This window comes from Helicoverpa zea, chromosome 19 (assembly GCF_022581195.2).
Source record: "Helicoverpa zea isolate HzStark_Cry1AcR chromosome 19, ilHelZeax1.1, whole genome shotgun sequence".
Classification (NCBI taxonomy): Eukaryota; Metazoa; Arthropoda; class Insecta; order Lepidoptera; family Noctuidae; genus Helicoverpa; species Helicoverpa zea.
The window spans coordinates 7316862-7333268 of NC_061470.1; the positions used below are offsets into that span (position 1 = coordinate 7316862).

General features: G+C 36.6%; 1 protein-coding gene across 1 annotated transcript; it reads right to left on the reverse strand.

The window, feature by feature from the left end:
• Positions 1-251: 251 nt before the first annotated feature.
• LOC124639439 (DNA replication ATP-dependent helicase/nuclease DNA2) lies at positions 252-13927 on the reverse strand. The gene is made up of 23 exons (XM_047176798.1): positions 13786-13927; positions 13110-13710; positions 12855-12976; positions 12405-12541; positions 11896-12106; positions 10897-11127; positions 8976-9114; positions 8445-8604; positions 6742-6857; positions 6364-6484; positions 5818-6006; positions 5373-5473; positions 5032-5170; positions 4820-4954; positions 4238-4404; positions 3761-3866; positions 3118-3253; positions 2751-2840; positions 2485-2588; positions 1992-2175; positions 1244-1426; positions 842-1033; positions 252-482 (listed from the first exon to the last, which is right to left on the reverse strand). The coding sequence occupies exons 1-23, from the start codon at positions 13810-13812 to the stop codon at positions 279-281; spliced, it is 3795 nt and encodes a 1264-aa protein (XP_047032754.1). The 5' UTR covers positions 13813-13927; the 3' UTR covers positions 252-278.
• Positions 13928-16407: the final 2480 nt, after the last annotated feature.

Genomic DNA, 16407 nt, shown 5'->3' on the forward strand with positions numbered 1-16407 from the left:
CAGATCAGCAAGGTAGGCAACTGTACGGCAGTAATAAATACGTTCAGTAATTTTAGCCGAACTAAACGGCAACAACGATTACGTCGTTTGTAATTTCGTATCACGTCGGATTACGAAGCTTATAACAAAAGAATAAAAAAACGTAATCTATAAAAATAATTGTTTAATAAAGTAACATACCTAACACATGATGTCCAAACGAAAAATAAAGGCTTACAAAACTATACTTAATTAACCAATCACTAAGGCACTTTAATTAAATTATTTATACTTTCATATCATAATGTTACATGCATTTTGTATTTATTACATAATTTGTTCACAATATGTTTATCTAGCTGGACGGTAGTACACGTTTGTATAAGCTTCTGAAGAGGTGCGTATCGACGCAAAGCCATAGAGTTGCCCACTATAAGGAGTTTGTGTTTCGCTCGGGTCACACTGACGGCGAGACGACGCTGGTCGTTTAGTACCTCGCCTTCCTGTAAAATGGAAAACAATATTTAGGAATAATAAAAAAAAATAATCCTAGCTGTTTTTCCCGCATCCCATGTATAAAACAAATATTCGGATATTCTTAGGCCCAAGTTCACCGACAACACAAACTGTAGTTTTCTGCATACAACTGATTATGCATTGTGAATTTTCACATTCAATTTTCGAAGTTAAGACTTGTTTTACGAAAAACGTATGATTATGTTGTTGGTGAAAATAGACAGCAGTTTTAGGAGACAGTTATTCCAATAACTTTCATACTAAATCTTATTTATGATGCAGGGAGTATAATAAACATACTTTTTTCTCTCATTATACGTAAAGTTAGGGTGGGAACATTTCTTACCTTAACCTTCTTATCATCACTTTTGCTATCCAATCTTTTCGTACAAGAGTATATGATGACGGACTTGTCCCTGCCTTGAAACTGGTCCACCGTGCTGACTTCCACCACGTGGTGGGAGAGAGAACGACGCAGAAGGGACACTTGGTCTCTATAGGGTGCTATCACTCCTATGTCTGAAGGTTTCACGTTGCCCTGGAAAGGAAATACGTAATTTAATAAATTATATGTATGTATATGGATGTCTGTTCCTCCTTTACACACTATCTCCTGAGTGGATTTTGATGAATCTTGATAATATAATACATATCAGAATAACATTTTGGCTTCTTTGTATCTGGGTGCGGCAAGTAGTATCGGGAAAAGAATGAGACTGCTTCTACTGTAATAAATAATTTCACTGACCTTTTTCAAAGCCTCTACCAGAGCCATAACTACGCAGGCTTCAATAGGATTTGCGCAAGAGTTCTTAGTGTCAGGAACATCTCCAACATCAACAGCTTCCACGTCCAAGAACAATGCTGCATGCTGCTGTTTGGGACTACACGCCGTCGACAGCCAGGGTGAGTCTGATAGTTCGGGGATTTTCTGAAACAGAAAATAACTTACTTATCACAGTAATTTGCGCAGTTTTGTGCAAAAATACAAGAACTGCGCAAAAACCTATGAAACAGATAGGCATCTGTTAAGTACATATATTATTAAAGACTTGAAATGCCAAAAAACTATAATTCTTTAGTTACGCGAAAAAAGTTCCATGGAACGCTGTCAACGAAGATCTGAGATCGATGGATAAGCGCCCATGATTAATGTTAATTTCTTCTGTTTGAGAAGATGCTTAAGTCCCCAGGACAAAGAACTGACAAAGGACTGGTGCTGTTAATGTATGAAGACCTTGAGTAATAATTTTAACCTATAGTTCGGCCATTCAGAGAATGCGTTCCTGACACGTCGCGATTGAACTGACGACGTAATAACATTCATTGATTATTGATATAATAATGTTGTTTTAATGCTCCTCAATTGTTAAAACGGTAAACAACCAGCAAAAATATTTTTATCGTAACTGCAACGCCATTGCAAAGTTACGTCGTCAGTTCAATCGCGACGTGTCAGGAACGCATTCTCTGAATGGCCGAACTATAATACCCACCAGTACGTCGATACTCAAGCAGGCTTGCGCGATGTTCTCGTTGGCACACTTGAGCCTGTTGTCATAGGCCACGCGGTTGGCAATGTCGGCTAGCGCTTGGTTCATGCGGTACTGGAGTTGTAAGGTAGAAGTCGCTTCTTCGCACATTAATCTGTGGAATAGGCTTTCTTCCATGCCTAGGCGCCTAGAAAGGGAAATAATATAGGTTTTTAGAATCTATAATTAACTATAACTTTCGGGGGAACATCTTCCTGCACATAGATAAAACCTAGCCTATTAGATGATATATTATGTTATATATAAGTAACATCAATGCTTTCCTTAATATACATCCGATAGTTTTTGCGTGAAATAGGACCAAACATTCCTATTAGGCTGATTTGAAAGTTCCGAAGTCGCAAAGTTCTTGTTGCAATAAATACTTTATTACCTTTCTTTTCTTTTTAGCCAGCATACATTAAAATAATACCAAAAGTATATGTTGAGGACCTACCTTGCTGCCCGACTCCTGACTACGGGTGGCAACTGTTCAGGGTCTCCCACTAAGACAAATGTCTTCGCCGCGAATAAGGGACGCAACACGGTACATTGTAACACCTGAAATAAAAAAAAATCAATTTAATTCCTGCAGAATTTCATAATTAGTATTGGCTTAATTCAGTAAATATCCTACCTAATCATGTAAAGAAATATGACCTCCTATATTTCTTTACACTATTAGGACAATATACATACGTTTATGATTATGTATGTATGTACCTGTGTAGCCTCGTCAACTATGCAAAGATCGAAAGTAGTTTTGGTGAGCATCGCATGAGCAGCTCCTAAGCACGTCACTCCTACAACGTCCTGGAAGAAATATTTTGAAATTAATAACCTGGCAAAAAAAAAACACATTTGTGAAATACCACAGCTCATTATTGAGAAACAAAATTGCCTATATAGTAGATTCCAACACTGATCTGCCAATAAAGATTCTTATTCTTCTATCCTAAAATATTTTTTTTAAATCGGACCATTAGTTCTTGAGACTAGCGGGTTGAAGAACTCTTCAGCTTTATAATATTGGTACAGATTAAAAAAAAAATAAAATAAGATAAACATCATAAACGATAATTATTATTACCATAGAATCATACAAAGCAGCAAGTTTTTCAGGAGTATCGCAGTCAGCGGTGAGTGCTTGCTCGCTCCGCTTCTGTAGAGCGGCGGCCACGCGACTCGACGAGCCCAGGCGCATTACACGCAATGATTCTGGTAACCTGTTATACAGATAAAAAATTATGGATTGTGTGTTGTACGTAAACATTTCTTTAATATTGTAGATGAGCAACAAATTTTTTTCTAGAAACTATTTTTATTATCCATTCTGAAACCCGCAGTGTTGCCAGCAATTCAACAAATTGTGGTTGCAACATTATTTATAAACAATAGTTTATATTAGATGATATGAATAGGAAGGGAGTGAGTGTCAGTATGACGAGTGACAGGATAAAATGGAAGAAAATGACATATTGTGCCGACCCCAAGTAATATTTGGGAACAGGGCAGGAGAAAGAAGAAGAAGAAGAAGTTTATATTACATACGGTTTTAACTATATTTTTTTTACGAGAAAAATAAATACTCGATCTGTGTATTTCTAATTAAATTTCTTCCAGCAGACCCGTTGTAGGAGAGTTAGAATCTATCTATAGTTCGTATTCGTATCGTTTTATATGTTTGGACGTTAGAATATCTGGCTAGTTAGAAAATAAAGTAAATATTTGACCTGCTAAGTACAGTGTCGACGGCGGAGTGCGTGTGCGCGGTGACGAGCACGCGCTGCTTCAGCGCCGCCAACATCTGTATGAGCACGCTTATCGTCTGCGTCTTACCTGGGAGAGGATATTCATTAATTTAGTATTTTTTTTATATATACTATATGTACAGTTAAGGTATTATAGTTATGGGATGTTGATGCTGGGTGGAACTTTAAATGCATTATGTAAACATGTGTTGTGGGCTGTTACAGTTTCTAATCCGCGATAAACTTAAATAAAATGAATTAAGCAGTACAAGATTTTTCTGAATTCATTGTAAACAGAATCGATTACCTCAATCGATTTACAATCTCCAAAAAAACGACTAAAAAGTCCAAAACTCGAGTTCATCAGCCGAGTATCCAGTCTGCCCACTTCACGTGGGAGCTTACCCTCGAAAGTGGGAGGTTCCTAGTGTAATATAACCTGGATATGTAATGAGTTACCAGTGCCCGGCAAGCCCCGCATGAGCGCGTAGTCCCTGGCAGCGACACACCTGAGCACTGCCCGCTGCTGCTGCACGTTCAGGCTCCTCATCAGCCGAGTGCCCAGTCTGCCCACCTCCCGGGGGAGTTTACCCTCGAAAGTGGGAGTTTCCTTGTCTATTAATAACCTGAAAATGGAATAAATGATGTCTTTTTTATATAGTATTGTTATAAAAATAAAAACATGTAAAGCCGAAAGAGGGTTGAATTTTCATATAAAATCAATTAACAATAGAGTTAGAATGGATATTGTAGAAAATAAATAAATAATAATAAGATCCTATTCAAACATAGATTTTCAAAAGTTTAGGAGGTTACAGAGGTCCTAAACCACTATCGGAGTGGCAGATGACGACCAACGACCGCATACAAAAATCTCCTACAAATTATCTCGCGGAAGGGAATGACGGATGTGTTGGCCTGGATTTCGGTCTAAACTTCGAAATGTAAGGAAAGGTGTGGATAGATATATATCAGAATGCCAAAAACAAGTAAATAAGAATTTTTAGATTACTTCTATACACATAGTTTATTTCTACTTACTTCCGAAGTCTGTCCGCTCGTTCGCTGTCCTCCATTAAAACGCCTAAATTGGTCAGATTCTGTACAGTAGTTGCATAAGATTCGTAAGTATCTATGTGATACACTGTATCTTTGTGCAAACGACTACTTACATCCCTGAAACAATTTAAAACAAACATTCAAGTCAGTCATATTTTTTTCCAAAAACTGTAAAAATAAATAAATCATCATACCTCTCTAAAAATATATGAATTTCTTTGGAATTTGATATGGTGACTACTCCTGCGGCTATCCAAGGACGGTTCTCAATGCTGACTATCGAAAATTCTCCCTCTTGTGGGCCCTTGTTGGACTTCACCTCATTATTACCACCTAAAAAAGTTTGAAGTAGCTGGTCATTTATTCCAGTCTTTTCACACCAGCGGATTTTTTGCGGATTACATAAAAACAACACATTCCGAGCGGCAAAACCCTGTCACTCGGTTTTATACGTCATTTTTTACACTAGCAGTTGTCAATTATTTGCCGCCCATAAAAAAAACCATACCTGTGCACATAAAACGTATGTACATACCTTTATCGTCATTCTTGCGATGAAAAATATGCAGATATCTGTCTTCTAAATAAGTTACTGCTATCAATTTCAGGTTTCCAGCGCATGTACCGCGCTTTACTCTGAAATGTTTCAAATATCATTAGTTTTCGTGGTAGCTTTGTTTGTCCGAAGTTAGCTACTAATAAAGTTAGCGACTTCACTATCTTAGGCAAGCAATACTCTAGAGCCGAAAGAAATACATGCAAATAAATATTTTGAGTTTGCTTTTGAGAAATCTACTATTTACAAATATAATAAAAATAATTTTTTTGTTTGTTTAGCTCCGAAAGAACTCATCCAATTTGACAAATTCTTTGAATGTTGGGAAGTTGCACTATCCCGGATAACATAGGCTATATTTTATTGTAAGAAGTTCTCCTGGGACGCGGGTGAAACAGCTATGTAATAACAAATATATCCTTACCTCTTTTCAACACTATCAGTCCATAACGCGTGTAAGGGAGACGCCACCATCTGCCCTGCTTCTTCCATCTTGAGTAAGGCGGTCCAATGAAGAAAGTATTGTATGTGCTTAGGTGTCAAGTGGCCTAGCGCGTCTGTACGTAGTTTAGTCAGGGGATGAGACTCAGAAACAGTTGGGCCGTCTGTATGCCTGTGATATGAGAAAAGGGTTACATGATGTATCAATATGTTTTTTTTTTTTTTTAAGATAAGACATGTACCTAAGACTTCATTAATAATTTAAATTATTAAATTCAATAGAAAGGTTACATTTTTTTTTTCATAAGACTATATACGTCAAAATTGATCAAAATCGCCTTCCTTTAAGAGTAGGGAGTTTTAATTAGGTCCGCAAGGGGATGAGACTTGAATCGAATAATCACTTTACTAAGATTCATCTTTTTTGAAATCGGCAAAAGAGCGATATGTTTACTTTATAAAGGATGAAATAATTTAAAAAATGGATACATTCAAAAGACAAGTTCAGAAGAGACATTGATAATCTCACCATAAATGCAAAGAGCATAGAGTGAGGTAGGGACACTTGGAGCAGGCGTTGTGATGATCCACCGGCTCCGGCAGCTTCTGTTGTAGCATTACTGATGCCTCTTCTATGTCAATTAGACTCTCTGAACAAAATCATCTTCTATTAGGTAAATACAAAAAAGTTGGGGTGAAAAAAAATTTGATTGGCAAACAATATAGCCATTTTTTTATTAATAAACCATTATAATTTATCTAAGATAAAATGCACTTAAGTAAAAGAGTGGGAATCGCGACGTCACGGTTGAACAAAATTTGTACCTAACAGTGACGTCACACAAAAATTGAAACATATAAAACGTTATCTTTTTCGTTGTTTGTTTGTTAAAATGGGGTAACATACCTGGGTCTACGCTCTGAGGCGACGGCGTCAGATACTGAACTAATTGATTACGCAGCATCACCAAGTCGCGACGCTCCGGGTACCCACAGCTCACCTCACGCAACTCAACTCCATCCCTGTTCACGAGAGGAACATGTTATTTTTATATTTTAGCCCTCAAGAACTAAATCAAACGTGTGTGAAGTACCTTTAACGTTAATAGCAGTGAATTGAATTTAAAATTTGATTTTTTTGTTAGTCTATAGCAGCGGTTCCCAAATGGGGTTCCGCGGAACCCTGGGGTTCCGTGACAGGCCCTCAGGGGTTCCGTGGAAAATTCAAGATTTCCATATGGTAAATTGTTTCACTTTTGATAATATTACATTATTATTCATTTTCAATCAAATTGTTTTAAATATGCATTCCAAAATTCCATTTAGGCACCATGTAGGTGGGTACCACTCGGGACTGTAAGTACGAGTTCACGACAAGTGGCGGGGGAAGGCCACAGCAGCAGATAATTTAATTCCGTTTTTTACACATTGTAGATTAACTTAATAACTCCAGGTCTTCGGCAATCGGCAAAAATAGGTAGCGAGTCGGCCAAAAATCACCGCATTTTTTGGACTTATCTCATTGCCAGGATTATACGTTTTCATACATTTGACAGGACGTGAAATGACACGGCATACGAGTATTTCCAGTGGCTATTTTTACCATGAATCAAAAAGTGTCATTATTTCCAATTTTTGCACCTCCGCGAATCCGAAAATTTCGCGCTCGCTTCGCTCGCGACTCCATATTGCCTGTGATGCTTTTATGTTCGTTTAATAGCTCAGGTATCCAACACCGAAAAAATTTCGCGCTTTTCCGTCGAGGTTTCTTTTGATGTTTATTTTTTATTCCTCTGGTTCAGAAAAAGCAATAGCGCTTTCTTCTGCTTTTTATTCATTTGCATTTGCTTTTTTGTGTGGATATTATACTTTTTGAGACCTTATTAATTTACAGTGGTTTTGTTTATTTTGTGTAGATACTAAAACTAAAAAAAATTCGCGCTCGCTTCGCTCGCGATGTTGGCTACCACTGTATGTCTTTCAATGCTAGCGGGTGTTTGGAACTTCTTCTTTTAATTAAAAAAATCGCGCTTGCTCGCCTCGCACCTGTACAAACCCAATCTATTTCTTTTTGCGTTTACTTTGTCAGTTTTTAAACTGAAAACTATTCACATAATGCACAAAGTCAAGAGCGGCAAAATTGTTTTCTGGCCCGTGTGGCAGATAGCCATGCTACGCCTGAATATACTGAATATGTCTCTAACCATATAACCATTTGGTGCGCTACCACACGCTACGAGCCGTAACTAAGTGTATTTACGTCTTTAGTTAACTTCTTACTTAAGCTAAGGTTCCGCCGAAAAATGGTGAAACGAAAAGGGTTCCGAAGCCAAAAGAATTCGGGAACCGCTGGTCTATAGACTATACCTACTGTCCCACTTCAGGTAAATCTACCTTACCACCTCCCCATAAGCAATAAAATAAATTACAGTCCACCACTTCCTAGATGACTCAAAGAACCTACGATTGAGCAAGGGCCTCCTTTACTACTAAGCCATTTCACAACTAGAGCATATTCTATGGTAAGGTAAGTACCCATAAACATGTATTACGACCCTTACATCATGTACATGCATAAATAAATATTATTCATGTCGTTTTTTAACTAACTTCAAATACAGTAGTAAGCCCCGTTGCGCCGCCTGCGTGGGGTCCTCACAGTTCTGCAAGTTTAGCATCATTCCATACAGGACCAGTTGGCCGCGGTGTTCCGCCGACATTGATGCCTTGCCACTCTTCAGTTCTAGAGGTACTACAGCTCGTTGACGACCTTCAAAATAGATTATGGAATATTATTAAGGTTCTATAACACAAGGGGAAAACGGGACCCTATTATTACGACTTCGCTGTCCTTGTCACATAATTTTGTGTCATTTTCATAGAAGATGTATTATTGTTGCGGCTATAACAACAAATACAAAAAACTATAATAAAATAAATATTTAATGGGGCTACCTTGCAAAAAGTTATTTTTGTCCTATCTTTAGATAAAGGTTTGGCTGGTTTTTTGGCGCATTATGTAATTTGCGAGTTTTAATGCAACACATGTCGATATAAATCACAGTTATAGTTCTAAGGATGAGACATCTGACGTCACTGACCTATTTTGATCTGTACAAAAGGTTTACACATTTTTCTTACCATTTCTTTCATGAATTGTGACTTGAACGGTGGCGTCAATCTTCCCCTTCAACCCCAATTTTGGACAACAGAGATTCTCCTCAATGTCTAATATTTTATCGATATGCCCAGACCAGTTCTTTTTATCTTTTTTGACGTGCTGAAAAAAATAAATATGTTTAACGAATCTTTGACCACCCATCTAGATTAGCTCTAAATATTTTTAAAGCATAAAAAAGCATTATTTATTTATTTATTTATTTATTTATTTAACTTTATGCAATCCTAAAATTACAAAGGCGGACTTAATGCCATAGGCATTCTCACTAGTCAACCTTAGGGTGATGCAGAGATAACATGGCAGGTGCATTAATTACTTAAAAAGACATGGACTAGGACAAATAAAGAATAACAAAATTGGATACTAAATACACATACTTATACATATTTAACATACAAATAATAAAAAAAATATAATTATATTATATATACATACACATATATATATATATATAGGTATATATACATATATAATATACCAATGATTATCATGATGAAGATTCTTCTAGCAATTTTTTAAATAAAAACTTCCGTACGGCACTTTTAAATGACTGCTTGCTGGTGGACTTCCTGATTTCCAAGGGCAGCTCATTCCACAAAAGGATAGACTGAATATGAAAAGAAGAGTGGATAGCGTCAGAAGTATGGGAAGGACAGTGAAGAAGAAGGTTGTGAGAAGAGCGGAGATTTTTAGAATGACCAGAGCAGCGGTATTGAAAATGAGGAGTTAGATATGAAGGGGGAGTGGGAGAGTTAAGTAACGTGTAAAGGGTCGTCAAGGCACGCAGGGATCTTCTCTGGCGAATGGGCATCCATTTCAATTGCATCCTGTACTCAGAAACATGATCGTACTTCCGCAGGTTGAAGACAAATCTTATGCAATTGTTGATAAGTCGATCAAGTTTATTGAGCAAGTCCGCATTGAGATCGTAGTAACACACGTCACCATAGTCAATTATAGGAAATATTAGGGACTGCACAAGCATTGCTTTGGTCTTCGGCGGCAAAAAGTTCCTTAACCGATTTAGATGACGTAAGGTTCCAGTTACACGCATACTCACACTAGCTACCTGAGTTTGCCAACCAAGCGTAGTGTCCAAATTTAGACCGAGGTTCTTGACATTGGGGCTAAGTGGAATAACAGCACCGTCCAGAACAATTGGAGGAGTGTTAGCTATATCCACCCTACCCAGCATCCGAGAACTACCCACAACTATAGCCTGACACTTTGTAGGATTAACAGAAACTCCAAATTGGTTAGACCATTGATTTATGATCGATAAATCCCCATTGAGTTTATCAATGGCTATATGCAAATCCTCAGGCCGAGCCTGAGTGTAAAGCTGAAGATCATCAGCATACAGATGATACGCACACTGAAGGTTATGAGTTATAAAATTAATAAAGATAGAAAATAATAAAGGAGAAAGAATACCGCCTTGTGGAACACCAGCCACTAGATCACGCCAATTAGACAATGTCTCATCAACACGAACAGCTTGCTGGCGACCACGAAGATAAGACGAGAACCATTCCAGAGCCTTGGGTGAAATCATAAGATGGGAAAGGATGGATTCTAGGATTTCATGACTGACGGCATTAAAGGCATTAGAGAAATCAATAAGGACCAAAGCTGTAACTTTGGTGTCCTGAATCCCCTCCCTAATGTCACCAGTCACCTTGAGGAGTGCCGTAGCAGTACTGTGTCCTGGCCTGAACCCCGATTGCAACGGGCTAATGAGGTTGTGGCGGTGGATAAAACTCGAAAGTTGCTTATGGACACAGGCCTCCAGCACTTTGGAAAGGAAAGGTAGGATTGAAATAGGTCTGAAATGGGTGGGGAGGTAGGGATTGGTAATTTTCGGAAGAGGACGGACATTACCGCTACTGTAGGTGGTTTTTCAGCAACATAAGTGTTTATAAAGTCGGCTAAAGGCGGTATATATTTGTATATATTATTCCTCGCTTCCTCCTCACTCAAGCCTGCGTCATAGAGCCTTTCAACCGCCTCCTTCACAATGACGTCAGTTATAGAACGTAGCTGCTCTATAGATGTTATCTTCTCAGTTAGAGCCTTTTGAACTAGCTCGTGTATTAGTATTCCTGTTGTCATCTGAAATTAAGATAAATATCTGCTTGTATATTTGTATGTGTGTAAAAATGATGCTTAATAGTCACAGTCATATAAATAATAGTTCTATAAAAAGTCAGCAATCGTATACCCTGCTCACCATTGTCACATGGAAATGTATCAGTATACAACATTCTAATGACTTAATTTAGCCGAGTTCCCAAAAAGGACGAGGTTTTTCATTCGCATGTTTATATTTTTTTATGTTTTACCTATTTAAGGCTCATTAATATTGTTGTCAATTAATATTGTTTTTTCTTTTTCTCTGCACATGTGGCTTCCCCGGCGACCACGGGCACGGGAGTGCCTCCGCCCAGACCAGCCAAGCCCAAGCCAGCAAGACCCCAAATTGCATTGTATAATAACTTGGTTACCCAATATATTTTTTCTTTGAATTGTATAAATTATTTTTCCAGTAAAGATTGCACTAAAATTATTTTGTATAATTTATTAATACATTTTTAGCTCAATTTGGATTGTATAACATTCTCAGGGCTAGTTAGAAAACTGTATGTCTGTAATTATTTTTATTTTCTTTTAAAAAGAGTGTCCATGGAGTTTCTTGCCGGTTCTTCTCCATGAGACCAACTCTTTGGAACCGTGCACCTAACTTTGACGTTTCGAAAGAGCTTTCATAGGCCTATTTGAAATAAAAAATTTTGAGTTTGAGTTTGAGTTTTGAGTTTATTACCAAACAGTACCTAAAGAACAGACAATATTCTTCAAAACTTTCCTAAGAGTTTCACCTACCGCCATATTAGCAGAGTCCAACCCTCTCCATCGTTCCTGCAGCACAGCCTTACGCTTACAGAACACGCCGGCCACAACACTAGTGCTGGACACTAGATGGTCTGGGCGCAACACTAGCAGGCCTGATGTGTTTGTTAAGCTGTAGGAACCACTTGAATCCCTTGAAGCTAGTATACTGACTATATCGCCTGGTACTAGGGGTGTGTCTTGCCTGAAATTGTTTAATTGAATGGTTTGTAAAACTTAGAAGTATTTTTTTATGACACATAGATGGTTAACCAGTCTTGCCAAGGGGTATCATGTTGCCCAGGCAACTGGGTTCATAGCTGCATTCTGGTTAGACTGAAATCTGACCTCAATATAGTTGGAAAAAGGCTAGGCAGATGATGAAATGGCTAAATGTAGAGTGTGTTAAATATGAGCGGGCAGGAAGAAGATGGCTTAAATAGCTACATATTTTTTTTTTTCGTAAGTGAAGTCATTGGATTAAGGAAAGAAATAACCCTTACCATATCCCTTCAACAAAGCATGTTGCTTTCTTGTCTTCACTATTTTTAAGTCTTAATTCTGTTCTTGAAGTATTTGTTGTAACTTTAAGTATTTCACAGCGCTGCATTGTACTGAGGTCTAGGTCATCAACACAATCCTGTGGAATATTACGGCACATTTTGTAAATTTATTTAAAGTACATACACTTAAGTTTTGCCATTGATTTGAGCATTTGTCTTATATGCTCTGTACAGACTCCTACTACAATCTGTCAAATTTTCTTTAATAGATTTTCAACTTTATCTCTAAAGCATAAGGTTCAATGTTGAGTAGTTTGGCCTGGTGTCTGTACTTCAAATAAAATCTTCAGGTTAAACTAATGAGTCATGAAAACATGTTGCTTTATGAATCACAGGTTACTTCCTTTACATACTGTTATTTAGTAAATGATAAATAATAAGTAATATTACCTCTTCAATATCATCGACTCCCCAATCATCACCAAAGTCATCACAAATATCTTCTGTAGTGAAATCCTGCTCTTTTACAATAGGTTCACCAGACAACACATTGGTTGGTGAACTGAATAGCTCTGCAAAGCAAGAGATGAAGTATTTAATGGAAAGTATATAGAGAATAGAAAAAGTGGCCTGCATATAGAATACCATATTGCGTACAATTCAAAATAGTAACGAAGTAGATAACATCTAGTTACACATACATACCTTGTAGAGGGCTTTTCTTAGGAGTTTTACTAGGACTGACATAAGTCTTGCATGGTGACTGCTTTACTGGAGTCACAGATCCTTGCATAATGTTCTCTGACTTATCACCATTTTTAACACATGATTCCTTATACAAAATATTGATATTCTCACATTCTTTTTCACTATCGTGGACAGTGGGATGGGTTTCTCTGTTATTTACAATTACATTATCTATTCTTTCATTATTTCTTTTGTTATCTACTAAATCAGTCATAGTGATCTTCTTTGGAGAAATTCTTTTTTCAGATATGTTTTCTTTGTTCGGTGACTTGTTCATCTGATTATTTATTTTATTTGGTGAACAGTTATGTCTGCTAGTTTCAGTCTTAATTTTCTTCGGTGTGTTTTTATTTCCGTCATGATTTGAAATAGCGTTAGTGGATGACCCATTTACATCAGTATCATCTTTGGAGTTGGGAGAAGGCGCCTTTCTTTTAACCCTTTTGTTTTCAATATTATCTTCTTGTATCTCAAGTTTAGCCTGCTTTTGACTTGCACTGTTACCAGCATTTCTGAGAAAATCTGTTATAGATTTCTGAGTTTTAGAAGGACCAGCCGTCTGAAAAGTTTAAAATAATGTGTTAAGTATAAAACAGTTTGTGATATCGTTTTCATCGGTTTAAATGCGTTTTACCTTTTTTAAACTTAAAGCTCTAGGCATACTGTAAGCGTAATTAAATTTACACTAAGAAAAATACTTTAGAACGTTTCCAAATAAAGAGAAAACAAAATAAAAGCAAATAAACTTAAGCTTTGCCTGCTCCCGCGCTATTTTGACATGTTTACAAATGACATAAATGCTAACAGGTTTTTTTTTTTTTTTTTTTGGGAATTTTATGACCTGGTAACTGAGACCTTTAAGTCAAGTCATATTTTACACATTAAAACTTTATCACTTCACTTCACGACACTTTTAAATTGTTTTGATAGTATTTTTAATGTATTTATATATGGGTTTATAAGTGTTCTTGTCTTTTAATAACTGTTCAAGTGGCGGCGGGCGGGATGAAGAATCAAACTTAATTTTCAGTTCACACAGTTCACTAGCCAACACTAATCTGTCAAGTAAGAAGGTTTGACAGTCAAAAATAAGATGCTCCATGGTTCCTTCTTGTGATTCACAATGGGGGCATGTATTACTTGTAATAATCCCAAGTCTAGCAAGGTGTGACGGTGCAGTATTATGGCCAAAGCGCAATCTATTTAACGTAGTGATAAAGTCTCGGCTGGCTTCTTTCAGTCTATTGTACCAGGGTCTAGCAGGTAATCTTTCTTGAATACTTCCATACCACTTCCCTTTGATGTTTTGGTCTTTCTTCCACATTTCTAACCATAAATTATGTACATTTTCATTAATACATTGCAGGAAATCAGTCATCGGAATTTCCATTGCATTTCTAACATCAACAGCATTATTACCATCATATGCGGTTTTATCAACTATCTCATTGCCAGAGATGCCTCGGTGAGATGGTACCCACAGGAATGCAATTTCGATATGCTTAAGGTAATACTGATAAATTATTTCTTTGATAAAATACAAAATATAATTAGACTTAAATGAAATTGAAAGGTTAGTTAAAGATTTTATCAAGCTTAGTGAATCAGAAACAATCAAAAAGTATTTACAATGATCAAACTGACGAATATATAATAATGCCCTATAAACCGCATATGCCTCTGCAGTGAATATATTACAAGTATTGTGCAGAACAAAGCTTTGAGAGAATTTTGAATGTGAATCGTATATAGCAGCATGCACATAATCATTCCCCTTACTGCCATCAGTATAAATAACATAAAAATTCTTATTTTCTGCCAAAAACTGCAACATTTCAAAATTATTATTAATTGAATTTTGCATTACTTTAATAGGATGTGTAATACTCTGATAAGAGAAGGAGTAACATGGCTATGGGCACTGTTTTCTAACACCAGTAAAACTATTCTCTGTTTCCAGCAATATTTTGGATAATGTTGGGGAATTACCACTCAAGAGCTCCTCTCCTGTTGTTAGTCTACCAGAATTAGTATTTCCAAAAGGTACAATTTTATTTTTTATTTTCTTGTTATTTGCAGCAATTAGCTTAAGACAGAATCTCCCTGCAAGTAGAATACGTCTCAAAATTAAGGGCATCAATTTAGTCTCTACTTCCATGGCCCTTATGGGAGTAGAGCACATTGCACCAGAAATTGTTCTCAAAGCTCTGTTCTGCAAGAGATCTAATTTATTTACATGAGTACTATTTATATACACTAGTGAACTATAATCGAAATGACTCCTAACTATACTTTTATACAAAATTGACAATATCTTCGGGTCTGCCCCCCATGAAACACCTGCGAGACATTTTATTATATTTAAGCCTTTTAGAGCATTCTTTGATATGTATTTAATATGTTCCTCGAAAGTTAATTTTCTGTCGATTACTATGCCTAAAAATTTCTTTGAATTTACTGTATTTATAATTTCTCCATTATAAATTACTTTTGAAGTTGTATTCTCATTTCCAAATATCATAACACTGCTTTTGGACGGGTTAATTTTTAAATGCAATACATCATTATAATAGTGGAATAGTTCAGACAGGGCTTTGTTGATATTGTCAATCGCAATTTCTACATTATAATTACTACTGTACAGAACAATATCATCTGCAAACTGCAGAATTTCTACATTACTATTTACAAAGGAGATGGCCAAATTTTCATAGAAAAAAAACCCAGAATCGACAGCAATGAAATGGTTACCAATAGGTTCTTTATGATAGACCTTTGATGGTGCCAAAAAATCCAGACTGAAATCCATGGGGTATAGGAGCTATTTCATATTATCGCAAAAATAGGTTATGTTGAATATATGTTGATTTTAAAGATTATTAACATCAAGGGACATAAAAAAGCAAAGTAAACTAACATTATACAAGCCACTAGTAACAACCCCATAGTTTCAGAGTTGGCCTGGTGATTAAAAGGTCTTGTATTTAACCACTCCAGATACGATTAAGCACCGACCTTACCTACTTGGAGAGGTTTCGCAGTTACATGCAACCTTCACAACTGGCTATGAAATGTTTTTGGAGAAATTGTCTTTGAAAATCGCGCCATGTGACATTGTCAAATATAACAAATGACTTAGCAATGTAAAACGGTCCAATCACGAGTCTGCATTCAACTTCTAACGAACATCAAACAGTAAAAGTAAACTTTTTTGTGAACTAAAATCTTGATCGAAAAAACGTTATAAAAAGAGAAC